Consider the following 27,091-nt stretch of genomic DNA (forward strand, 5'->3'; position numbering starts at 1 on the left):
GATTTTATATTGATAAACTAAAGAGTCGGTTGAAAAACTTTTTACCTCTATCTGGTAACTAAATTTACTTGAAAAATAAAATTTGTTGGTTTAGTTTGACAATTTTCGTGTGGCGATTAAAACTACCCTCTACTTTTCTATCCCCCAATTACATCAGAAACTATATCCCAAATTTTAAAAGTACAATCATTCGTTGCGAAATAAATACTTCAAACAATATAAAATAATGCACGATTCTAAACACTTAAACGATCATGTTCTGCCAAAGACATAGTCGATTCCAATCAACCCACGACGAAAATGAACAAAAGAGAGTTATCGATCAATAACTAGGCAAAACGAAGGGTTAATAATCGGCGACAAGCAGAGCCGGTCCCTGAAACGTTGCATGCCGCTATATTCCAGCCGATGACTGTAAGCTCACGAGGTCACCGGGACGCCGTAAAATCTCTGGCCCAGGTAGCGTTTGCAGCAGCCACGACGATCGTTTCGCAGTACATCCGTTGGTTGATGGACGCGTTGACCCGTTTCGAAGCCGCGAGCAGGGATTAAAAGTTTATAGCCACGGTTAAGATCGCCCTCCCACGAGCCAACACTAAATCTTGAGTCGAGGGCACTCGAGGGTGTATTCAGGAAGGTTGGCCAAGTTAAAACCGTACGATCTCGCTCGTGGCAATCGTAAACACACATGGAGACTGTACATAGTCGTCTTCGAGGAAATCGGAGTGGTAGAGAGGTTCGAAGTTTGGTGAACTTTTTTTGGAGTTTTCTTTTTTCTTTAAACGGGATTTGTTGAGGAGATAGAATATTAGAGGTGAATTTTTAGTAACTTCAGCGGGCAGAATACCTTTCTGCTCAAAGGTAATATTTTTGGGGAGGAAGAATTTGGGAGGTAGATTTTTAATAATTTTATTGATTTCTCCTTTGAAAAGGGCAGATTTGTTCAGGAGAAGTAATTCTAAAAGTGGATTTTTAGTAATTTTTTATCTATTAGAGTTCCATTTCTTTAGAGAAATAGTAAGATTTGCTAAGGAGGAGAAAATGTTAAAATGGATTTTTATTTAATTCTTTGAGGCCACATACGAGTAGGTTTGAAAACCTTCTCAATTACTGAATGAATTCATTCATTCGATTAAAATTGGGTTGAAGTACAACCAAACTTTTTCTTAGACTTGTGTGTTATTTAATTTTTTATTCGATTCTGTAGCGAACACTATCTACTTCTTACTCAAACCATGAAACGAAAACAACAAAAACTTTTAAGTGTCGAAACGTATTGTTAATACTTCAAGTGGCCGTACGATAAAAACAATGAAGCCAATTTTTGTTCGTATCGAACTCGAGTTGAAACAAACTTTTGAGAAATTGTACGAGAGTCTCGAACGAGGTTTCCCTTTCGTGTTAAAAATTAATTTCCCCGTCACACACGGTCCACGGGATTTTCCCTCGCTGTTCCTGCCGGTAATTGAAGCTACGTCGTCGCATCAATTTTCACGAGCGCCCGCCACGCCAATCGAGCTACCGATCCCACAGCTTTAATTTCATTTTCTCGAATCACGAACCCTCGATCACGGCCTACCAAGACACAAGAAACTACTTCGGAAACAGAACCACTTGCTCCAACCCTCGACCGTTTCTTTCTAGATGGAGAAGATCACTAGTGAAAATGTATTTCTGAAAGTCACGTACCCGCTATAAAAATTATTTCCATCACATCGCAAAACTTACGATGCTTCGAATTACTTTTCTGCTAGATGGATCTAACTCGAACTTCTATGCAGCGTTAAGCACGTCCTCATAATCGCGCTTCTTCCGAGAATATAATGGTCTCCGTAGAAGTACAGAGAATTTCTTTAAAATCTTAAAAATTCAAAGATTCATAAATGTCTTTTTTTCAATGGAATTGTTTCTAGGATATCTTTTTGATGTTTCCACAATTAAAATATTATACGTAGATATGTTACAATAGATGTTACATATATGATATTATATCTCATACATGCATATCATAATACATATCTATAACATATTTCTGTATTTTATAATACAACAGCGTATGGAAATGAATATTTTATAGCAAGATGTGTTATTTCACAAAGATATTTAAGCAGAAACAAAAAGGGAAACTCTTTTTTTTTTGTATTTGTATACCCCTATTATTTTGAACTAATGTTTTTGCATAATATTTTGTATTTAAAATAGCTTTTAATCGATCTTCTTCACATAGAACGTACTAACTTCATGGTGAAATTTTCTAGAAGACTTTCGCGACTGATTAAATACAAATCAAGTTTGAAGATTAACTTTTGAACTATTTAGATAATAGGTACAGAAAATAAAACATTGCAAGAATGAGAACAAGAAGAATACCAATATAAAAGTATTTGTCATCTTAAAAATATTTTTTGATTCATTTAATTAGGATATGAGTTCCAAAACGTGATAATTCAACAATATTAAAGGATACATATTATAATACGATGGATCAAACTGTGGACGTAAAATCACGTTAGTTGATAGAAGGAGGATTGTCGAAAATCTTGCGTGGCTTAAAGGCTCTTTAATGATTCTCGAGAGCAACAATATGACCCAACCACCCGATAACGCAGCAGTGCGCTGTCGGAGATGCTAAAATTTATGAACGGCTGGGCATTATACAGCATGGACTCGCGAAGTATTAACTTCGTTAAAGTGACGTGCTAAATGAAACGAGCCGCAAGCTGCGTCGCTGTTATGCGTCCTCGGCCTATGGATATTGATCGCTGATTCAGCTTGGCCCACGATAATCAGCTTCAAATCTATATAAATATTCATCCGCATTAAATATGATTATACATTTTTTTAATGATATTCCATAACAAATATCCTTTTGCTTTTTTTATTGTCGTCACATTTTAGATATAACGTAGCAATAAGTGAATTAATGATAATTAACATTCTAAGCATCATTTAATTACGTTTATTCCGTGCGAGAAAGCTGTTGAAAATTGGCACGAGAAGTGTCGCTTTTATCTGTATCTCTTATCTTTGGTGTGTTTGAAGAATTGTTTTTCGAGACTAATTTCCATAAGTAAATTATAAATTTTATTTCATTAGAAAGATTTGAAATTTTGCATTCTTCAATTGTGTTCTCACTGCAAAAGATTTTCTAATTTTTAAAAAAGTATATAAAAGTTCCTTGATTAATCGTATTTCGCTCTATTCTTTCAAAATTATTATCTTTTTCAGAAAAGACAAGAAAGTTGAATCGAACAGTTAAAAGATAGTAACGGAATGAAAAATTTCCTATTTTTGTCTTCGATTCTATTTCAATTTTACTTCATTTTCCTCACATTCAGGACAAGAAAAAATCCCCTAAACACTAATTAATCTCGTTAAATTTTAATACTTACCTAACGTCCCATCGTGCATTCTACTAAAATCATTCGGCGTGTAATCTAGTTCCCCGGCAAAGAGACGTCCCACGGCTGCGATACATTCCAAGGGAATTGAACGAACGCCAGGCCACTTACGATATCAGGGGCAATCCATTTCTCGCCGCGAATTGCTCGCCGTTGCAAAAATTCCCTCCCGGAACACCGCTCATTGTTCTCGCCCCTTTGTCCCGGCACCGCGAAACATTTCGTAATTAGTAACAATGCCTGCCGGCTAAACAGAGATTATTGAACGGCGGAAACTCTCGGGAGACTTCGGTGGATGAAAGCCAGACCAGAACGAGAAATAAACGAGGGAACGGAAAAGAGGCTGAAGAAGATGGATTCCTTTAACGAGGCAAACCTTTAATTGCGAGTCCTCGTAATTGCGGGAATATTCGGTCCTGTATTTATGAAACTGTTTCCACTGAATTCTCGCCAACTTCTCTAGTTTACTGCTGGAATTAGATAGAAGAATAATTGTAGGCTAAGATATAAAATTATTAAGATTAATACAGAAATGGTAATTACTAGCTTCTTTCTCCATTTTTGAAAAGATTTAGGACTTAGGTAGGACTTTTTACATGTAATAATTATTTTTTGAGCTTGTAGATTGTGAATTGTAGAAAGGTGATAGTTTGATAATTTTATGGGAGATATTATTGTTATAAATTAAATGGCTTAAAGAAAATAACGGAACTTCTTACGATACCTAATATTTTATTTGATTTAGAAGTTTTCAAGAGACGTGTGAAAGTGGATAAAGTATGTATGAAAGATGGATGAATAAAACTACACTTGGATTTTGATGGAGGTCTTCCACTCGTCAGTCGATTGCTTCGCCACTTGAGCTATTTGAACATGAGATCGAATAAATTCCTCTTCCTTACATCTGACACTTCGAAGTGACGACATGGAAAATGTAACAGATCTTTATTTAGAACTATATATCTCTTGTCTGGGAACTCTAAATCTAATTATACATTCGTGAGTATAGTCGATTTATAAGCATTCTACGTTAATATCGGATGTTTATTCTACATTCTTTGAAACTAAGTAAACATGCATTGCATATTTTTCCTCTTTCTTTTATGCTGAAGCATATTTGACGTTTGACGGGGTGGACGACACCTGCTAAAGGCAAGTGACATATAAAAGATCGAAACAAACAGACGTTCCGCATATTCGTATCCCAAACGTGAGATATTGCGATTCTTTTGAGAATTACGACCACGGTGTGCTGGCAAAATGATAGAGCAATCGTATGCTTTAATACCTCTGTGTCCATAAATCACACGGAAAAGAGAACATAAAATTGAATCATTCAGATAGTAGTAGCACTGTTCCAAAGATGTACTTCTAAATTCTCTTTCATGGCCTTTATTGCTAATTCATTATGTTTTGTTACGTTATGTTCATTGTTCATATTTTATCTTTCATATCCTTATTCGTTAATAATTTCATTGGTTTCACAACTGAAAAATTTTATTTCATTTCTGTCCGTTCCAATAATATCTGCAGATCATCCCATTTATTTAATAAAATCAGTCTATTTACCTCAGCAATTGGAATAATTTTATCTCATTTTACTACAAAATTATTGTTTCATTTCCATAATCATAAAACTTGGCTGATGAATTCTTCTTCTGTATGAAGAACGTACATATGCTTATTTTTAAATAAGATCAAATCAAACTTAACTCGTAGCTTTCAAACCCAATAATAAATAAACCAACATTCAAACCCAACATAAATAAACCAACAATTCTCTCTGATAGCACACTACAGAAGTTAACCACAATTTTGAAACAATAATTACAATCCTGAAAAGAGGCGAAGTCTCTGATCACGAGTCATGCATCTTTCAGACTTTCCACGAGATTCGTGCAGGTTCCTCTGACTCTGAGACGGTGCCCTGTGAATCGATTCGCTACCAAGCGTTCAAGGTCAATCGCAGGACCGCCACGGCAAAGCAGTTCGCCATAAATCACCAGGGTCACAGAACCTTTGACATCGTTTGGGGATCGCGGGTTTCGCGATCAAGATCCTTTTTCTTTTGCGGTCACCAAGCGGCCCGATTTCACCCAATGGCCCCACCCCTTTCCACGGGGTCCTGTGTCTCCGCAAGAAATCTCCCGTCATAAATCCTAGCCGACGTATCCTCGTGCGTGCTGTACCAGTCCCTCCGGGATATCTTTTTGCCCGTTTCACCTCGCTCAATTTATCGACATTACCTGAACAGGCCAACTTTCCTGTAGCTTTCCTGTTGACTCACAATGTTTCCCCGTGTGTGACTGGGACCATCTAATTTTTGTGACCAGTCGTTGGTGGAAAATAATGTAGCGGAGTATCATGGTTGGATCGTTCTAAGGGGAATTTTGGGGCGTGAGATATTATTGATTTGGTGGTTGCATTTGATTGATACGGGAGATTCTATAGGGCACACGTATGGATGTTTTGCAGGTTGATTTGAGATTTGTTTGAGATTGGATTTTGCACAGTTTGAAGACCAGAAATAGAAATTTTTCAAGAATTTTGTGGTTTTATAAGGGTTCTTTATTAAACTTGTTAAATAGATAGATGAAATGATATTTATTTATTAGATATGAAAACTCAATGTGGATATTTACTTACTTAATGTGTTTTACTCGGCATGCGATGTTAATGATAGAAACGTGACTGAATTAAGAAAGTTGCGATGTTAGATTATATATGTACCTCTTGCTTTGAAATACATATACATCATTTCAAAACTTATTAGCCTTGATATTTATTATTAACAGGTTATTATTTACTTGTTGCTGCCTTTTTCGCACGAAATAACGATGTCTGTAAGAAACATAAATCCGAATTTAAAATTAGAACATGGAAATTGACGATAAATTACTGAATCGCGAGAGAATCTGAGGCGAATAGGAAAAAATCTTGATGTAAAAGCATACGAAAAGCTCGCAGTTACAATTACGAGTAACGTGCGTTCATGTGCTTTTCTTTTTTCCTCTTCGCTGCCTACGAAACAATAAAATTGCAGTTTGCCCCACACGATCTTGCGAGACTTGGAAATAAATATTGTAACCTAACGGGGGCGGACCCTTCGCGAAGAAATATACGTGTGCGTATAGCAACGACGAAGATTAGAAAACGTGCCTGGTCACGGTATATGACGATACAATGTATAGGACGAAAACAAGAGGGTGACTAAATCTAGAGTACAGGTTTCAGATGTGGGGATCTAGTAAATTATATTTGTGAACAATGCAGCAAGGAATGGGCATTCAATGAATCATTTTTCGCACGGGTTTCTTTTTATCTTTCTTTTTAATAGATGTAATTGAAGAGCGTAAAATATCGTTTTTCATATAAGAGCAATTTTAGAATCCGTTGCCTTGTCAACCATTCACATATTATCAAAACTTTTTTATTTAATTTGAATGTGGAGTTCTCTCGAAAAATGTTTACATTAAAAATATTAATTATTCCATTTCGTATACGAAAAAGGCTTTTGATTAATTTTTTCACAAAACTTCATGGATCTGTCTTTATTATTTCTTTTTAATTAATTATTTTTATTTTAATTAATTATTTCTTTTTTCAACTATGTCATACTTAAATACACCTAAGTTTTCTAATTACTAAATAACATTAAAATTATAAGATCAACAAAATTATATACTAGTATATATTTCCTCCATTCTCATCAATAATAATACGAATGTGCATTTTATTCTTTGTCTACTTATAAATTATTCGTTTGAAGTTTCTGAATAAATCGAAATAACTCGCACGTTTAGAAAAGAATTTCGCGCAACTTATTAATACAGTGCTCTTTGTTTCTTTATTCAGGAATGTCCCGGTGAACCGAAGGATTTCCGAGCAGAGCAGTGCGCCGAATTCAACAACGTTCCATTTGAAGGAATTCACTATGAGTGAGTATCGCAAACCGCAAGTTACCTGTGATCCATTTTGTCAGTACATTCGTTCAAAATAGTCGTGGAATCCCGATGGAGTTTCTGGATACGCGGCGAAAGTGATTTATTGTCGACGTCATTTTCGACAAGAAAAGGTCGCGGACTTTTTGCGAATCTCCGACAAGATCTAATGGTCGTCCGAAGTTGAAATCCATGCTCGTTTAAATTCGCGTTCAATGCGAGGTTTCACGCTCGAATTTCACGTCACGCTACATACATGCTGAAACACCGAACTGTTTGTAAAAAAGCACTTTTTCTTGATAGAGAAATATTTTGACAGTATCTATTGAAATGTTTTTATTGTAACATGTTTTCATTTTTTTCTGTTTTTTGTGGCTTTCAATTTTTAATTCCTACGATCCATAGTCCTATTATATTTCAAGGCTATAGGGAAAGGGAACACGATAAATCAATTTTTTGTCTTACACAAGGAAATACTTTTAAAATTCAATACTTTACGAGTAAATTCTATGTTCTTAAAATTGTTCTTTTATTTAGTTTTGGAGCTAAATGTCGTTATAATATTGCAATATTGCCTATCTTAATAACAAGTGTAATTATAAAGAAGTCTTAAAATTGGAAACTTAACGAAAATACACATTTGTGAAACCTTCATTTATTTTATCAAAAGTTTCAGATCTCTCATAGAGTATGAAAATAGTAATAAATTCGAACGTCCATTGTAGTGCTCAATTTAGAATACGAATTTAGAATTGACCTAGTAGAACTATATAGCCTTGTTTTGCACTTAACGTCAGTATTCATTTCAGAGCCGGTGCACGTTTTTTGTTACGAGTTATACGACTCATATTAATTTTATAGCGGCCAAGAAAGCAGACGCAATAAATAATGTATATAGATCCATTTAAACAGTTGAAGGTGACCGATCTTCTTAAACAATAATACTTTGAAACGAGATTGATCGCTGATGTCATGTGTTTATATTTATTCCAAACACGATAAAAGGTGATCGAGCAAGCGAATCATGACTGAAAATTAATTCTCTATTATCTTTTAATTTTAAGATTCTACATATACATTTTTGTAAGGATTACAATCCAGTAAACGAAGATCTTTAAAAAATGAAATAAAATAAAAATAAAACAAAAGAAGTGAAAACTCAGTACCTAATCGTGGCCCAAAAAGCTGTTAGCACCCTCAGAAGGGAGAACAGCTAGTTATCGAGAAGATCGATGACGAACGCCAGATTTCCGCGCCATAAAACGGCCCACAGCGAGACTAATCGCGCAAAATCGTTCGCAGTTGGATTCCGTACACCGGCGGGCCGAACAAGTGCGAATTGAATTGCATGCCGCGCGGCGAGCGTTTCTTCTACAGGCACAAACAGATGGTGATCGACGGGACGCCATGCGAGATCGAGAAGAACGACGTCTGTGTCGGAGGCAAATGCATGGTGAGTTAACGATCCTCAATTCACTGCAGCGGGACCAACGCGAATTCGTTTCCGTTCGTGCACGTCGAGTTGTTTTGTCTGTGGGAGACAATCGAATGAACGACGAAAGCTCATGAAAAAGAATAGATTTAGAGAGAACAAGAAAGAGAAATAATATTTCTTGTTTACTCTCGCTGTATCTATTTAAGTACTATTTTTGTCAGGGTTAGGTTACGCTGAGTTCTAAATACTGAATATTGTAGAGTGGGTTTGTTGTTGGGGAGCATTTGAATTTAGGCAAAACAACTCCATTGGAATTTAAACGAGGAACATTACTGTACCGGCACGTAATTTCTGTTTGATTGTCAGCACGTCGGATGTGACATGATGCTTGGAAGCGACGTGAAGGAGGATGCATGCAGAGAATGCGGTGGTGATGGGTCCAACTGTAACACCGTTTCCGGTTTATTCGATACCGACGATCTTCAAGTGGGTAAGCTGAGAAATTTTATATTTTTAATATTATTGTAAGATACGATTGGTAGATAAAACACGATTCAACATACTGAAACAAACTTTATCGTAAGATTATCAATTTTATTAAATTTTCTTTAGGATACATCGATATTATACTGATCCCGCAGGCTGCAACAAACGTGATAATAAAAGAAATCAAACCATCGAACAATTATCTAGGTAAGTGAAATATCTTAATTATAAGCGATTACCATTTATGATTATCCAATAACGTGTTGATGAAACTCCTGTCGTTGTTGATGTTTTAATACATTTTATACCGGCAGCTATTAGAAACACTTCAGGCAATTATTATCTAAATGGAAACTGGAGGATAGATTTTCCACGAAGCTTAAAATTTGCCGGGACCATATTCCATTATTCGAGAGATCCGCAAGGTTTCTCGGCACCCGATACCATTACCGCCTTAGGGCCGACGAGTGAACCAATTTACGTGGTGGTGAGTGGCTGCATCGCTCTTAAATAGCAAATTACAACGTCATCCATTTAAAAAAAGTGCAAATTCTTCCCAATAAAATAAGTGAAATCGCTAAGTAGTAAAATGGTGCCTTGTCCATAATTTTTTTTATTTCTCTTTCCACTTTTGGTTTATGAAGCTAATTTGCTGAAATACGACTGCAATGTTTCATCGAGCATAATTTCTTTTGTACTAAAAATAATCGATGCAATACAATAATAGTAGATGTAATATAATAATATAATAATCGGTAAAATACTGTTAAAAAAATGATCAGTCGAATAAGTAGATGGGTATGCTACATTATATTAGATAAGAGAAAGAATAATTCGCCAAATTGATTTCGACAGCTTTTGTATCAAGACCACAATGTCGGCGTGCATTACGAGTATAGCGTGCCGAAGAGAATCTCGCAGCAAAATGATGCGGATAGCTACACATGGATAACCGATGAATTTTCTAGCTGCAGTGCGACTTGTGGCGGAGGTAATATTTCCAAAATTAATACCGTTACCTAAATACGCGGTGAATGTAATCAATAACCGGATAGCCCGTCCGGCTAGCGTACCGAACGCGTTTCCATCGGTTCTAAATTTGATAGAGTAATTTACGAACGGACGGACACTCAGCGTTTGATGAACGTTTATTAATTAATATGCTTTTCATTTAACCTACCTGAAACAGATCATTCTGTGTTCATCGCATATTGAATTATCGAATCGGTAGATCGCCAAGGGTGAAAGTTGTCGTATTTTCGCTAACTATGAAAGCAGTTCTTGCTTTCTAGTTTCGAAGTATCATTTATCGTAATTTATTTACTTAGAAGGCAAATTATGAATTACAGATACATTATTTTCTTAAATTGCTAGATTACTTTTATATTGTATCGTCTCACTTATCATACGCATATTGACATATCCCTTCATATTTTATTCATAAAATCAATAATACGATAATTATTAGGTTTCAGTTATTGAAAAATCAATATTCATTAAAAGAATAATAGAATTGCAACAAGGAACATAGTATTAATAAAATAATTTCCTAAATAATAACATTTTAAAAATTTAATAAAAAATGTTTACAAATCTCTATAGGTCAATGACTTTGCTTTATAAATATTCATGTTGAATAATTCTCTTTCGAAGGTTATCAATCGAGACGAGTGGCCTGCGTACGAAGAAGGGACAGGCAACCGGTGGATGAGAGCCTTTGCGATCCACAGATGGAACCAGATACAACCGACGCCTGTAACGTGGATCCATGTCCACCTGTGTGGGTGGAGGGCGAGTGGGGTCCTTGTAGCAAGCATTGCGGCGAAGGAGGTGAGCAGAGCAGAGGGATCAAATGCGAACAGGTCATCTCTGGTGGAATCCCTACGGTGGTGGACGATAGTCAGTGTCTGGAGAAGGTGGGACCAAAAGGGCCGACCAAACAGGAGTGTAACAAGAACGTGACGTGCCCACAATTTCACATTGGACCCTGGAAACCGGTACGAATAACATGTCTTATTTTTCCAACTTGATCTTTTCAATGTTCATTAAACGGCGAAATTGAAAGAAAGTCGTGTTTTTGTGAATGCAATGAAAAGATTGGAACCTAATCAGAGATTTGTTTCACCTAGTTAACTTTATAGCGTTTTTATAATGTTTTTTCGTATATCTTTATATACTGTGTCTGCTTTTATACTTTTATATTTTTAATTAAAAGATTGTAAATTTTGCGATGTTGTTATAATACCTCTTCAAAATTCTTCAAAAGACAAGTAAATATATGAAATTAAAAAAGAAATTATTTAAATCCAAACACTAACTTAATTTACGCACCCAATAAATTTTTTCTATAACTTGTCAATCACTAAAAGTATTAATTATATAACTCTATAAACGTGTTTATTCTCTGTTGTCAGACAGTGTGGTTGCTTAGCATATATTTATATCACTTTGCTGATATATTTTTAGGCAACTTATTAAACAATGAAACTAACAATTAGAATTCTATAAAAATCTTTGTTATCTTTTGGACAGTGTGATCATTTATGCGGTCCGGGGAAGCAAACGAGAAAAGTGACGTGTTACATGAAGGTGAACGGAAAGATTCAACTGCTGAAGGATCAGGCCTGCGAGGGAGAGGTTCCCAAGTCTGAGAAACCTTGCGAATTGAGACCTTGCGCCGGTCTCGACTGGGTCACGTCGGATTGGAGTGGAGTAAGCTCGTAATTTTTCACGCGATACCCACCCGAAGATCACCGCGTTCCATTAAAAATATTCTCCGCAAAAAAGTAGAAGCTTCTCATAGAAATATTTTTGGCAAGCAATATTACAAGAGCCACGTACAAATGAAATGTGTCCCATTTCTTTTCGTGTCACGGACGTTCTTTGCGATTATCACCTGACTCTGGTCACTTTTCGTTTAGTGCGACGACAAATGTGGTCTGACTGAAGAGACTAGAACCACGTACTGCGCTACTCAAGATGGGACCGTTTATCCGGACGAAAAATGTGATGCTGAAAAGAAACCGGAATTGACGCGAGATTGCGAAGCTGAAAAGGATTGCGAATTCCTCTGGTTCGCCTCTCAATGGAGCGATGTAAGTCAATTATATTTCTTCTTGGAAAGCATTTCAAATTATATAGCGACATTAAATTTATTTCTTGAAGAATTGGAACTGCAATTATTCTTCATTTTCAAGACATTTACAACTTAATCTTTTTGACATTAATGAGATGCTACTTCAGAAGATAATTTTTAGTAAGTCTAGAACGTCCTATTACGAATATGAAACAAAATGAACTTTAAAAATAACGTTTAATCCGATACTTTTTTCAAATTTGAATGGATTACAGTTTGTACTGTTATAAATAGTATTGTGTTCGTTGTTAAAATAAAAGTCCGCTTCGAGAGGGTTAATACATCCTTTGATGTTAGTTTAACATAAAGGATGTATATAATGGCACAAAATCAACAAAATTCATTATTCAAGTCACACTTGACACACAATTACTTTGATCCCATAGTGTTCAGCGAAATGTGGGTCAGGTGTACAGACACGCAAGGTGTTCTGTGGCACGTTCGATGATGAAACGGTGAAGAAAGTAGCAGACGAGAAGTGCGACGCAGACAAGAAATTCAACGAGACGAAGAACTGCACCGCCAAGGAAGAGTGCAAAGGTGAATGGTTCGCTGGTCCGTGGAGCAAGGTAATGTATATATTTGAAATAATCTTGACTATTCCCTAGGTTTTCTCCTCTTCAAGTTTTCTCAACGATTCTGACCAAGACCAGTCACTTTAAGTATGTAGTTTCAAGAATAATTTCGTATGATCAAAGATGAGAAAATTTATTTAAAAAAGAAAAGTAACGAATAAAAGGATTATTATTAAGATGAATAATAAATATAAGAGAACAGATGTATAATAAAATAACGATAGAGACAAATACAAGTATAATAAAAAAATGATGTTCCAATGTTAAGTAAATACCATTGACACGGATAACTCGAGAAACGAAGTTTCTTTCAAATAATTTCATAATGCTTCATCTAGCCTTTCTTCTTCAATTTCTCCTTGAACAAACGGAATCGTTGACAAGAAGTGTAGAGGCTGATTCTTTCGAAAATCTTGTTAGCGACGGAAATATCCGCGAGAAATACATCGTGTCCTATTCCCTCGGTCGCCGAAGAAATTCAATATCTTTGACGGCTTTGTAGCGAACCTAACAAGAAGCGTCCGCCTCAAATTTCTTCCATTAATCTTACCGTGTTCCAGTGCTCGAAACCGTGTGGTGGTGGCATGATGAACCGCAAGGTGATTTGCATGAAAGCCAACATGACGGTCACAACAAACAACTGCGACTCTAATACGATCATATTCTCCACGGAAAATTGCAACAACCAAGCCTGCGAAGAAGGTACGTCCTAAATCTGGGAGAAGTTCAGAAAAGTTGAAAATTGATTCATGCTGTAATTAAAAAATCAGGTTTTCTAATAAGTCACCTAAACTAATTCAATTATATTAATTTACGTATTCAATGTTCTTAATGTAAATGTCGTTTCTCTCCAGAAATAAACAATAATGAAGGATAATTTAATTAATCGAAATCTTATTTCCAGACGAGGTGATACCAATGCAACCAGAGAAAATCCCAGATCTCACTGAAGAGGACGAAGAGTGCGAAGTGTACGAAGATGAAAACTTCGTGACTGTCTCTTCGAGCTTGACACCTAGCGTAAGTAAAATTTGGTCGTAGTTAATCAAATACTTAGTTTCACAGTTTCTTCATCCACCGTTACATTTATATCTCATTTTCCTATGAATGTGATGTTAATTTATCATTTTTCTATTAGTACAGGTGTTATTAAAATTTATTTTTTCAATTTACTTTTATGATTCCCCCGATTTACATAAAAGTGTAATTTTATCTATTGATTTAGGATAAATCTAGTAAAATGTTAGATCTTACGGAAGCAACTCCTCTGAGCTTGCCAGATACGAGTGATACTACTGGAAGCGACATATATGATAAAATGCAAGGGGATGCCGGATATACCAGGGGCGACATATCTCCTGGAGAAATGGAAATGGGTGAAGGAAGTGGAACAGATTTCACGGATATATACACATACACATCAGGGTTTGAATCGACTTTCGAAGGCAGTGGAACCAACGAGGTTACCGAAGATGGTGAACTGTTTGCAACGGAATTTGGAATAACGGAAATCGGCGTGACTGAAGAGATCGAATCCACCATGGATACTACTGATGAATCGACAGTTGAATCAATGACTGAGTCTGATGGTGAGTTGATGTAATTTCATCCTTAACAATTGTAGCGTGGTGAAGAAATTGCTTAATTGAAATGTCTATCTGTATTCCGAAAAAATGCATTGACAACAAATTTTATTATGAAATTATCTTATTGAATAATTACATTGTTTGAAAAATATCACAAAATAATTCAGGAACGGATATGACAACTGAGTCTGGTACAACTGAAGAAATAACAACTGGATCGAGCGACGAGACTACCGAAATGCTAGAGAGCACTGAGAGTGGACCAACCGAGGCCACGGAATCCACTGAATCGGGTCCAACCACGTCTTCGTCGGAAACCGAAAGCACGGTTACTGAGCAGACCATTTCAACAGAAATGACCCCTACTGAGGAATCTGGTAAATCGAAATTCCATTATTGTATAAACAGAAATATTACGTTAGAAACACCATCAATTAAAAATTTTGGAATACTAAATAACAACACAACTATATTAACAATTAATTATATGTTAATGATACAAGTGCAATTTAATTATACGATGACTTTTGATCTACATGATAAAGCACACTATAAATTCTTCACACAAAGGCCTCTACTTTTTTCTTTCTAAATGTTTTGCTTCTCATTCTGAACTCTGAACTAACTAAGTATTGTTGCTGTTAAATATTAATTTTATATGTCAGCAGTTACGTTCGAAACAACATCAGAAGTAGAAGAAACAGGTGTGACTGGAGAAACAACAGAATCAGGTGCCACCGAAGAAAGTACCGAATCAGGATCAGCAGAACCAACGATGTCTACAGAATCAGGAGTTACAGAAGAAACCACAGGATCTGGTGTAACGACAGAAAGTACGTCAATAGAAATCACTGAGTCAACAGAATCTGGAGCTACGACAGAGCCTGGAGCTACGACAGAGCCTGGAGCTACGACAGAGCCTGGAGCTACGACAGAGCCTGGAGCTACGACAGAGCCTGGAGCTACGACAGAGCCTGGAGCTACGACAGAGCCTGGAGCTACGACAGAGCCTGGAGCTACGACAGAATCTGGAGCTACGACAGAATCTGGAGCTACGACAGAATCTGCAGCTACGACAGAATCTGCAGCTACGACAGAACCTGGAGCTACGCCAGAATCTGCAACAACGGAAATCACCGAATCAACAGAATCTGGAGCTACGGAAGTCATTGAATCGACAGAATCTGGAGCCACGACAGAATTTGGAGCTACAACAGAATCTGGAGCCACAACAGAATCTGGAGTCACGACAGAATCTGGAGTCACGACAGAATCTGGAGCTACAACAGAGTCTGGAACCACCATAGAATCTGGAGCTACAACAGAATCAACAGAATCTGGAGCAACTACCGAAACCACGGAATCTGGATCGACAGAAACTACCGAATCTGGCATGACAACAGAATCTGGTATGACTACTGAACCTGGCAAAACAACAACAGAACAAACGACAGTTTCCGGCGAGACCACCGAATCTGGTGCCACGACCGAATCAGGAGAAACTACAGAGTCTGGTGCAACCACTGAGAGCGGTGAAACCACTGTGTCTGGCGTAACTGATACTACTATTTCTGGATTGACACCAGTCACTGAGGAAGCAAAATCGGAAGTAACTGAGGAGATATACAAACGTAAGTACATTTAGTTCATTGATATGTTTTGTATTAATTAACCCTTAGAGTGCTGAATACTCGCGGCCTATGTGGTCCGTACGGACGGCGCGCGACTAGCGCTGATGATCGCTGTGGATGGAGTACTTTTTCGTTAGACTGAATTCTGTTGATTGACTATTCAAAGCGCAAATCGTAATAAGTTATAGTAATTCTTTTGCACGAGATTAAATGATTCAAGAGCGTTATTTTTTAGTATTAATTATTTATTATAAACATTGAAATTTACAATAAACTAGAATTTGGGTAATAAACTAGAAAACAATAAACTAGAAAACTAAATTTAGTAAATATAACACAAGTTAATAATTCAGTTGTGTGTGAAAAATTTCAAAACAATTATCGATACATAATCCGACATCGCATTTTCTGCATTCTCTTATTTTTCACACAAACAACACATTTTCTTCTTGATAATTAGATGCGACTGTCCGCGAAACAGGTAGACAACTGTTATAACGAGACATTATTGGCATTTGTTTACTGCCGTTACTAAGGAATACATTTATGTTTATCTCACACAAACGTAATAGTATTACTTCTGTGTAGATGTTCGGAAAAATTGATAAACGCATATATGCGTCCTTAGTCCATGCCGGACACTTACAGAAAACGCATATATGTGTCCTTAGTCTGCATCGATAGCTTTCGCCAGACGCATATATGCGTCCATAGCACTCTAAGAGTTAATGTAAATTAGAAGATTCGATGAGATGAATTAGATAGATAAAAGAAACTTTCATAAAATGAAAATGTATTGATAAAAGTACATACAATAAAAATTATAAAAACATTAACCAATTTTATTTTAGAATATTAATTTTATTATCTAAATAATAAACGGTTAGTAAAATAACGTTAAATAATAAACGAGGATGAATTTTCTCTTTCAGTATCCGGATTCTGGACGACCATTGGCCCAGAAGAAGCCACGCGCAAGCATCGCGTGTGCAAAGTGCTGAGGAAGAAGACCTGTAAGGCCTCGCCCTTCGGTTGCTGTTACGATGGAATTACTACGGCTGAAGGACCGTTTGGCCAAGGATGTCCCACGGTACAGACTTGCAACGACACTAGATATGGTTGTTGTTCGGATGGAGTGTCTGCAGCCACTGGTCCGGAGAACCAAGGTTGTCCCGAATCACACTGCAAGGAAACGTTGTTCGGTTGTTGTCCTGATGGAATTATCGCTGCTGAGGGCAACGACTTCGAAGGATGCAAGAAACCTTGCAACGAAACAGAGTTAGTATAATATTTTAAACATCGCGATAGTTATTATGTTTTACAATATTCCAGAAAATAGATTTTATTAATATTTTAAAGACATTGATAAGAGAAACAGTAAGTAGAATCTACATAATGTTTTAAACGCCATAAGAATAATATTTAATATTTAATATATTGATATGAGAAATTCTGTTGCAATAATTCTAATCTATAAAGTACGATATTTAATATATATTATATTTATTTAATATTTAGATATTTTTTAATGATATTAAATAAATATTTCAGATTTGGATGTTGTCCGGATAACGAGACTCCAGCTAGCGGAAAGGATAATATCGGATGCTGCAATGTCACTGAATTTGGTTGTTGTCCTGATGGAATTAAGCCCGCTTCTGGACCAAATGAAGAAGGTACATTGTAATTTTTACTGAGTATATTTAAAAATCCTTACATGTTATTAATCATACTGAGATGTTTGTTTAATATAATGACTACAGGTTGCGAAGAGGAAATTACTTCTGTCACACCTCTCACAGAAGAGTATGAAACAACTACAGTACAGGAAGATTGCGCAAATACCACCTACGGATGTTGTCCGAATGGTATTTCGACTGCTACTGGCACAAACTTCGCAGGATGCGGTGTTATAAATACAGAGAACTGCACTATATCGTACTTTGGATGTTGTCCTGATGGCGCCTCACCAGGTATGTTGCATAATTATAAAAAAATCTCAAAATATACATTTTCGAAAATTTCTGTAGTTCTCTAGTCAAACTTTTACAAATTCAAATGATTCTATTAGGTTTGCTCTATTATCTGTGAAAGTACTTAATTCCAATTCCCACATATTACGCCATCTTCAATATTTCTATTCCAAGATATATTCTCTTTTCTTAAAAAGATACAAGAATACATCCTTCTAATTTATAAATCAATCATTACATTACTTTCCACTTCACTTATTGCATATTTTCACATTTTTACCCTAAAATAGTCTTATCGAAAAAGACAAAAATTATAAAAGTTCCGTTATGTCAATTTTCTAAAACATCTAATATTGTGTTCAAATAAACTAAAAAGAAAAAAAGAAACAAGAATCCTACCACGCTGATTTTCTATAAACAGGCTGGTGATATATCAGAGTAAATTAAATATAAAAAAGAACTCCAGTCTTCCAATTTTCTAAGATAATTATCAGCTAATAAACATCACATGTAGCTCTGGGTCCCAACAACTATGGCTGTCACATGCCCTGCGAAAACAGTACTTATGGCTGTTGCGATGACGGTAGCACTCCTGCTCATGGTCCAAACAAAGAGGGTTGTTGTCTGTCGACACCGTTCAAGTGCTGTCCAGACAACATACTTCCAGCTCGCGGTCCAGATTTCTACGGTTGTGGCTGCCAATACTCGAGATTCGGATGCTGTCCAGATAACAGCACCGCTGCTCGTGGTCCAAACAACGAGGGCTGCGGTTGCAAGTATACAGCTAATGGTTGCTGTCCTAATCGCTTCACCCCGGCCACAGGACCAAATTACGAGGGCTGTCCGTGTTATACGTATCAGTTTGGTTGCTGCCCTGATGGTGTCACCATCGCTAAAGGACCTCATGGACAAGGTAATTGTATCAAAAACTGAAATCATATTAATTCTGATATACATATAATGGCGTGGTAAAGGGAAGTTTAAAATTCTTACTTACTCATATCAGCCTTAACTTAATTATTACTATTAATTATTACTATTAGAATTTTCTTTGTGAAAAGATCCTTATTAATAATCAAAGCATAAAAAGACATAGAAATAGAAATACAGATGTAAATGGAACCAGAAATAGACAAATCTAGTCTTTATCTTTCTCCCTTGTACAAATTAATTCTAATTCACTTTATATTGTGAAGAAACATAATTTCAAAATGTACTTAGTACCACATCGTTTCTTGTAGGCTGCGGTTGTGAGAATACAGAATTCAAGTGCTGCTCAGATGGAAGAACTCCTGCAAAGGGTCCAAACTTCGCTGGATGTACTTGTGACACCTCGAAGTATGGATGTTGTCCCGATGGGGTGGAAGAAGCTCAAGGAGAAAACTTCGAGGGCTGTCTGTCTGTTCCATCTACTCCTGGGGCAGCGTGTGCTTTGGAGAAAGATAGAGGACCATGTCGGGACTTCACCGTCAAATGGTACTTCGACACGGAGTATGGTGGTTGCTCGCGGTTTTGGTATGGAGGTTGCGAGGGCAACGAGAATCGATTCAAGACGCAGGAAGAATGTAAGCAAGTGTGTGTGCAGCCCAAAGGAAAAGGTAAAGTACATAAAACATAAATATTACATACTGCTGAAAAATTCAAATTCATTTAAAACATTGAAATACAATTGGATATTTAAGAAAAATTTAAAAATAATATATTTTTAGGGAATTAGTTTTTTATTAAAGAACATATGCACCTTATCTGTAATAATTGTGATATTATAATATTTGTGCAATATTTACAACGTTTATGCGTACAAGTTAAATTTTTCTTATAGTTTTAAACATTGCATATTTTAATTATATCCGAGATATTAGAAGTCAAAACATTTCGCAGATTCATGTAACCTGCCAAAAATCTCTGGGCCCTGCGAGGGCTACTTCCCTACTTGGTATTACGACTCTGGAAGGAAACAGTGTGGTCAATTTGTCTATGGCGGTTGTCTCGGAAACGCGAATAAATTTAAAACGAAAGAAGAATGTGAAGAGCTTTGTGTCACTCCCGATGATTTGGGTAACTTCACCAATTCTTATTGAAATTCTTTTCTAGTTTTTATCAATGTTTGACAACATTTACAACAAATCATTTTTTTAATATGATAATAAATATTTTCAATTTACAATTTCTCTAATTCCAAAAGGTAAAAGTTAAGTTTATATTTTATATACTGCTACTTCATTGCTAATATGCTCTCTTGCGTTTTGTTACTTATGAAGATCCGTGCGAACAGTCGAAAGAGCCAGGTCCCTGCGAAGGCAACTTCACCAAATGGTATTTCAACGCAGAATCGCAAGCCTGCGAGCAATTCCGCTACGGTGGATGCAAAGGAAATGATAACAACTTCGCGACGGAAATCGCTTGCCACCAACAATGCTTGCAACCAGGGAGGACACGAGGTACGTTCTCCAGCACAATTCTCTTGATTCGACATTCGCACGTACCATGCTCGTTCTACTGCCTGAACCCATTTTTCATATTAGATATTCTTTCCTACCAGATTCGTTTGAAAGTGTTTCAGATTTTTATCTATTTTTTTGCTTGTAGAACGAATCGAAGAACGTATATTTCGTGTTGCAACCTTTTTGACGATTGTTTTCGATTTTCATTTTTTAAGCGATTTTTTTGCAGTTGTTTTCTGACGAACGTGAAAGGAACAGAAGTACAGTTAGCAATGGGAGTGGAAAGATTTATTATTAATTTATTTAATAGTAATTTATTTAGACGATCAGAAAAATAATTCATGCGAGATTATTTTTTATTACATACTGTGAACAGAATTTTTTGATTAGTAGTCAATTTTCAAGCTGCGGTCGATCGGAGAAATTGAGAAGAATAATTGAAACTAAATCGCCAGATAGTTCGTTCAAATTCCACAATACAATACAACGAAATACAGTCGGATATATTAAATAGATATGAACTACGATTTTCTATTGTACTACAATTCTGGCGACTTAGTATTCGTCTGAAAATATCACGCCAACAATCGGAATCTACATTTTCAACCAAACACCAAACACGATCTCAGCAAACATTCAGGCACCACATGTCACATAAAAGCACCAAATTGGTACCGACCATCGTCAAATATATCAAAGCCCTATGAGTAATCCGTAAAAATACATATTTCCAGTAAAACTGACAGACGTGTGCCGCTTGGAGAAAGATCCGGGCCCTTGTCCGGGCTCTGTGTTACGCTGGTATTATGACGCCGTGCGTCAGATGTGTAGCCAATTTGTTTACGGCGGTTGTAAAGGCAATGCCAATAGATTCCTTACACGTGCTGCCTGTGAGCAGCGCTGCCCCGTAAAAGGTATCAGAAAAAGCAAAAAGGAAACAATCATAAAGAAAAAAAGAAAAAAAGAGAAAAAGAATCCAAGAAAAAGAAAGTGATCAAATAAAAAGGATAGTACAGAAAAGAGAAAACGGGAAGATCAAAGGAACAAGCTTATCTGCTTCTTGTATAACAGCGTCGCTAGCAATATTCAGAAAGAGAGTCGTTTCTCGTTCATTGATATTTGTGGAATGGTTTAATATTGGATAATTGAGAAATTACTCTCGATGTTGTCGTTGGTGATGGTTCGTTTGTCGTTGTCTCTATTTGTTGGCACAAAACACGTTTAACCCTTTGACAACTAATATTAACTCTGTTGTGATCATCGAATGTTTATTTTAGCAACGAAAAGGATTTGTATTGTTTCAAGAAGATATTTAACACAAAATTAAATCGCGGAATCACGTGTATCAATAAGAATATTTTCATTTTAACGTTAGAAAAATTCGATTGTATCGAATATGCCTAAAAGATATAACAGGGTTTTAACTAACTTTAAAATTCGCATGGAATGAAATTTCATCCGTGACAGCTTCCGAGAAATAGTCGTGAAAATCTCTCGCCAGGTTTCATTCCATGTAAAGTATTTTCCTCAAAGTGATTGATGTCAAGGGGTTAATGAGAAAAGTGTTGATTGTAATTTGAATATCTTGGTTTTACAAATATCTATTTCCTCTGCCTTCTTATTGATCGTAATCGATTATATCAGGCATTGCCTTTTATCAAAGCACAGTATGCACTTAAAAGCACCCTTTCCATTTAAGTTGCACGCGATATCAAGCTGTCGTAGCGTTCTACGAGTCAATCCAATCAATGGAACTTGATTTTCTCGTATTATGTTCTCCGCAAAGCGGTTCTCGTCTCGAGATCGATCGTTCGATAGCTTTTGTCTGGCTTCGAACGAGCTCTCTCAATGGAGTAGTGCGATTTCCTTTCATTAATATTTTATGAGTGATCGCGTCGGTGATTTTTTATTGATGGTATTACAAGAAAGAAGGAAAGTCATTTAACTTGGTTAATTCGAATGACGTTAAAATTCAAATAATCGAGCTTTTCTTATTTTTTCATGGACGCACTGATTTTATTTGTCTTATTTCTCAATTGACCGATTGTGATAAGAGAATTTGACGGAAACATTTAACTGATAATTTTAAACAGCATCTTTTTATGGTGGAATGTAGAAATGGAACTGGTAGCTGCACGAAATAATGCTTATATTTTCAGGAATTACAAAAATATTAATCTCAAAGGTCGTAAGATAGTTGCAATAACACATTAATTGCAATAACAATTTACGACTTAGAATAAATTATATAATTATGACCTTTATTTAATCTGTCAAAATATTGAAACATACGATTAAATATATAATGGTAGAAATAATTATACACGATACTAAATATGTTTTAAGAATTATATTAAAGAATTTAAAGATTTATGCCACTTTTTAAGTAGTATAATGCGTATTTTATTTTGGATATTGCTGCATATTATATGTATTTTGTACATTTTAAGCGTTTAAATGTTTCATAAAAGATGAATTTTACTTGATTAAAATTAACTAATTTCTATCTTCAGTTTTGATTTACTAGTTTGAACTATTTATTACTCGAAGTGTACATACATTTTTTTCGTTGTTTTAATATTTTTGAGCACTCTGTATCGTGCATTAATTTAGAAAAAAAGACCGCAGACCGTTAACGACAATATACTAAAATCTAATATTGCATGATATAATAATTAATGCGATTAACAGATAGTTGCTTGCTGCCACGAGCCGAAGGTAACTGTGGCGAGAAGCAATCTCGATGGTACTTTGATCAGTCGGAGAATCGGTGCATGCCATTCTATTATACCGGTTGCGGTGGGAATAAAAATAATTTCGAATCTAGAGACGCATGCGAGTCTGATTGCCCGACTAAAATTGGTAAGACTTCGTCTAACCACATTCATCTTATTTTCATCATATTTTTTAAACATACAACTATCTCTTTTCTGTTTTGTTTAAACTTTAGGTTCTTTTAGATTATAAAGTATCTTTCAACATATTCCTTTTAGTATAAATTAACAAAAAATAATATAACGCTTACAACTTAATTAACGCTTTCCTTGTCAATTTCGTTGCATTACCGTTATTGTTCCTTTCTTGTGTAATTGTTCTCGATGTCAATCGTACAGCATGCACGTAAATTGTTTTATGGATTATACTCTAATGTGCAAAAACAAATATATTCTTAATATACGTCCATCGCATAAATATATTTGCAATAAATTAAATTATATACGTTGTATGTTGCTTTATTTGTTACAAAATGTGAGGAAAGAAGTTCAATAAATCTTTAAAACGAATGAAGGGAAAACGAAAGAGATATATTATAAAATTTTTAAAGAAATTGTTCCCGACGATTATTCGAGATTCAGAATAATATTTTAGTGATTTTCCAAGGATTTTATTGAACTTTTTACTTCTCGGTATCATATGCTGAAACAAGGCAGATTTCTTATGCTATCTTTGTCCAAACACAGAGCAAGACACCTGTCTCTTGCCCGCGCTTTTGGGAGAATGCCACAATTATACTCAACGATGGTACTACGATTCGTACGAACAACAATGTAGACAATTTTACTATGGTGGTTGCGGCGGGAACGAGAATAATTTTGTTACCGAACAAGATTGCTTTAATAGGTGCCAAACTACTACTAGCACCATCACACCATCGGAAGAGGACGGATTTAGACCAGGTAATATTTTTTGTAGCTAAAATATCGGATATTTTGTCTGATACAAATCCAATATTTACAAATAAAATGGAACATTGGGATTACATGAATTGAACATAAAAATGCGAATTAAAAGTGTAATACGTAAAATTTTCCAGATTTCTGCTTCCTTTCGAAGTATACCGGTCAATGCTCCGAAGAACACGTCAAATGGTTCTACGACAGCGGCGATGGTGTCTGCAAGCAATTTGTGTATAGCGGCTGCGAGAGCAATGGAAATAATTTCAACAGTCAGGAAGAGTGCGAATATCGATGTGGAGATGTTCAAGGTTTGTATCATTACACATTACACATATGTGACTGCGCTTTCTCTTGCGCAATTCAACCAATATTATTAATTAGTGAAACTTTGAAATTGAAAATGAAATTAGAATTAATAATGTAGTATCGTGGAAGGATTATTCAAGAAAGATCCGATGAAATACAGTGCAGATAGAAAGTAGAAATGCTGACAGGCCAGAAGGGAGGGAAAATTCCAGCGGGCCAAGTGGCTCATTAATATGTTTGCGATCCTTCAGAAAAATAGTTACTTGGAAAAGACATACATGACCGTCGTCGGTCATGGACGGCTGCGGAACACGTGCGTGTTGTAGGAATACGAAAACTGTGATGATAAAGGGATGTCTTGGTGGAGAAAGTCGGTTAGTCTAGTTGTTCGTTAGTTGAGAGTTGGTTGCGAGCGAGTTGAGAGAGAGTTGCGAGTTAGTTGCGAGAGAGTCGTTAGCCATTAGTTGTCGAGTTGTTGTGAGTTGTTAGTTGTGAATTATCAATTTAGTTGTTTTAATTATATTACATTGCTACATTAAGTTCTAATTAAGTAATCATCGTTTTCATGTTCCAAACACTGTAAATAAATTTACCATAATAACTATAATAAATTCTCTTGTACTATAGTAACAAATTTGACAACAAAAGACACGAAATTCTAAAAATAAACTTTACAAATTGCAAGTCGTCTAATTATAATTTGAAAAAACTGGAGAAATAATTACTTTAAATATAATACTTACTACTAATTTCTCTAATAGTTACATTATTTATCTTTCTCATATTTTTCTTTTTACTTCTTTCTTCAGATCCATGCACTCTACCCAAAGTCATTGGTCCCTGCAATGGTATCGTTAGACAATACTACTACGACCATCAATCAGATTCTTGCTACGAATTCGAATATAGCGGTTGCCAGGGTAATAAGAATCGTTTCCAAGATAAAGAATCCTGCGAAAGGAAGTGTCAGAAACATGTTCAAACAGAAACACCTGCAAATGTTACCGTCGTACCTATTGTATCAGTTGAAACTGTCTCGAAGAACCCAATTTGTTACAAGACTGTCGATCCTGGCTCTTGCAATGGTGATATCACCGCTTATTACTATGATTCGCACAATCAGTTATGTCAGGCGTTTATCTATGGCGGTTGTGAAGGAAACGCGAATAGGTTCCAGACGGAAGAACAGTGTGAACGTCTTTGCGGAAAATTCCATGGTCAAGGTATGTGTAGTGATTTTATTACTTTTATTACTATTCAGGTAGCATGATTTGTGGGACTATAGCTCTATATACAGGATATTACAAAATTTATCGGAAAAATATCTACAGATATGTGCGTAGAATCGATTCTAGACATCAAGATGATGACAAAATTTTAACAGATTTATAGATATAGCTACATTTGAATCTTTCGTAATGAAACTTAATTTAATTGCAATTTATCAACGTTATTAGTTATGATATAACTATAGCCAAATTCTAAACAGGATTCGGAGTAAAATTGTATTTTTTAGAAATTTTAGACATTTTAAGCGATTTTATTATCGTTTTATAATTCCTTTTACTATTCTTATGATATTTAGTAAGATAAAATTCAGTAATATTATATAGATATATAACGATTATATAAAACAGATTAATAAATATTGATTCTATTTAAAATTTATTCATGAGTTATTATCTAATTTTTGTATAGTCTAATCAGTAGATTATTGTATATATTCCAAGGAAATTGAGTAATAATTTGAAAGATTCCTCTGTTGTGGAACTTTATTAAATCTTTATTAAAAAATTCTTTTTACAGATATGTGTAATCTACCAGTGGATTCTGGTGTTTGTAGAGGCTCTTTCCCCAAATACTACTATGATTATGTTAGTCGCGTTTGTCGCGAGTTTCTGTACGGCGGATGTGAAGGCAACGCGAATAGATTCAGCACGATGGCAGAGTGTGAATCGATTTGCATTCATCACGAAGAACCCGTGCCACCCGGAAACGGTACCAGCCTCTCAAGTTTGTGTAAGTACCTCCACTCGTTTGATACGCAAAATTCCATCCAAACTTACTAACAACGTAGACGATCTCCGAAATCTTTAAACGAAACGCGAAAGAAATTCGAAGGAATATTACTCGAAAAGAATGTCTCATAATTGTCTTTCAATAAATCTTTAAAAAGAAATCGGGAATTTCTTTTCGAGAGAATGAAATTAGCTCGCGACAACAATAATTTTGAACAATGATGATCCAGCGATTTGCAAAGAACCGGTCGACACAGGATCTTGTGCTTCGGGTCGACATGATCATACCAAGCGGTTCTATTTCGACGACGAACAACAAACATGTCGAGGGTTCATTTATACTGGATGTGGTGGAAATCGTAACAGATTCAAGACCTTCGAGTCTTGCATTAGCACTTGTCTTACCAGTAAGTCGAGTAAGTCGAGGAACGATGTTCCCCAATGATCTAAACGATATTTTTGTTACACGTTTAATATTTTGA

At 35.8% G+C, this 27,091-nt stretch overlaps 1 protein-coding gene across 9 annotated transcripts in view; it reads left to right on the top strand.

The window, feature by feature from the left end:
• The window catches only part of LOC100644288 (papilin), a 160,962-nt gene that overhangs the window by 122,054 nt on the left and 11,817 nt on the right, over nucleotides 1-27,091 (top strand). For 3 of the 9 annotated variants that reach the window (XM_048406107.1, XM_048406106.1, XM_048406114.1), the window contains exons 5-32: nucleotides 7,257-7,339; nucleotides 8,645-8,795; nucleotides 9,144-9,267; nucleotides 9,390-9,470; nucleotides 9,578-9,750; nucleotides 10,119-10,254; nucleotides 10,917-11,260; nucleotides 11,796-11,975; nucleotides 12,185-12,358; nucleotides 12,786-12,968; nucleotides 13,535-13,676; nucleotides 13,879-13,994; nucleotides 14,200-14,563; nucleotides 14,728-14,937; nucleotides 15,226-16,191; nucleotides 17,124-17,469; nucleotides 17,743-17,867; nucleotides 17,955-18,164; nucleotides 18,679-19,077; nucleotides 19,406-19,762; nucleotides 20,046-20,222; nucleotides 20,426-20,605; nucleotides 21,343-21,522; nucleotides 24,070-24,285; nucleotides 24,423-24,593; nucleotides 25,401-25,814; nucleotides 26,398-26,610; nucleotides 26,840-27,025. In XM_048406107.1, the coding sequence (XP_048262064.1) occupies nucleotides 7,257-7,339; nucleotides 8,645-8,795; nucleotides 9,144-9,267; nucleotides 9,390-9,470; nucleotides 9,578-9,750; nucleotides 10,119-10,254; nucleotides 10,917-11,260; nucleotides 11,796-11,975; nucleotides 12,185-12,358; nucleotides 12,786-12,968; nucleotides 13,535-13,676; nucleotides 13,879-13,994; nucleotides 14,200-14,563; nucleotides 14,728-14,937; nucleotides 15,226-16,191; nucleotides 17,124-17,469; nucleotides 17,743-17,867; nucleotides 17,955-18,164; nucleotides 18,679-19,077; nucleotides 19,406-19,762; nucleotides 20,046-20,222; nucleotides 20,426-20,605; nucleotides 21,343-21,522; nucleotides 24,070-24,285; nucleotides 24,423-24,593; nucleotides 25,401-25,814; nucleotides 26,398-26,610; nucleotides 26,840-27,025 (6,601 nt within the window). Of the gene's footprint in view, nucleotides 1-7,256; nucleotides 7,340-8,644; nucleotides 8,796-9,143; nucleotides 9,268-9,389; nucleotides 9,471-9,577; nucleotides 9,751-10,118; nucleotides 10,255-10,916; nucleotides 11,261-11,795; nucleotides 11,976-12,184; nucleotides 12,359-12,785; nucleotides 12,969-13,534; nucleotides 13,677-13,878; nucleotides 13,995-14,199; nucleotides 14,564-14,727; nucleotides 14,938-15,225; nucleotides 16,192-17,123; nucleotides 17,470-17,742; nucleotides 17,868-17,954; nucleotides 18,165-18,678; nucleotides 19,078-19,405; nucleotides 19,763-20,045; nucleotides 20,223-20,425; nucleotides 20,606-21,342; nucleotides 21,523-23,299; nucleotides 23,471-24,069; nucleotides 24,286-24,422; nucleotides 24,594-25,400; nucleotides 25,815-26,397; nucleotides 26,611-26,839; nucleotides 27,026-27,091 lie in introns of all 9 variants that reach the window. The other 6 variants (XM_048406109.1, XM_048406110.1, XM_048406111.1 and 3 more) reach the window with 6 other exon arrangements.

Source organism: Bombus terrestris, chromosome 5, assembly GCF_910591885.1.
Source record: "Bombus terrestris chromosome 5, iyBomTerr1.2, whole genome shotgun sequence".
Taxonomy (NCBI): Eukaryota; Metazoa; Arthropoda; class Insecta; order Hymenoptera; family Apidae; genus Bombus; species Bombus terrestris.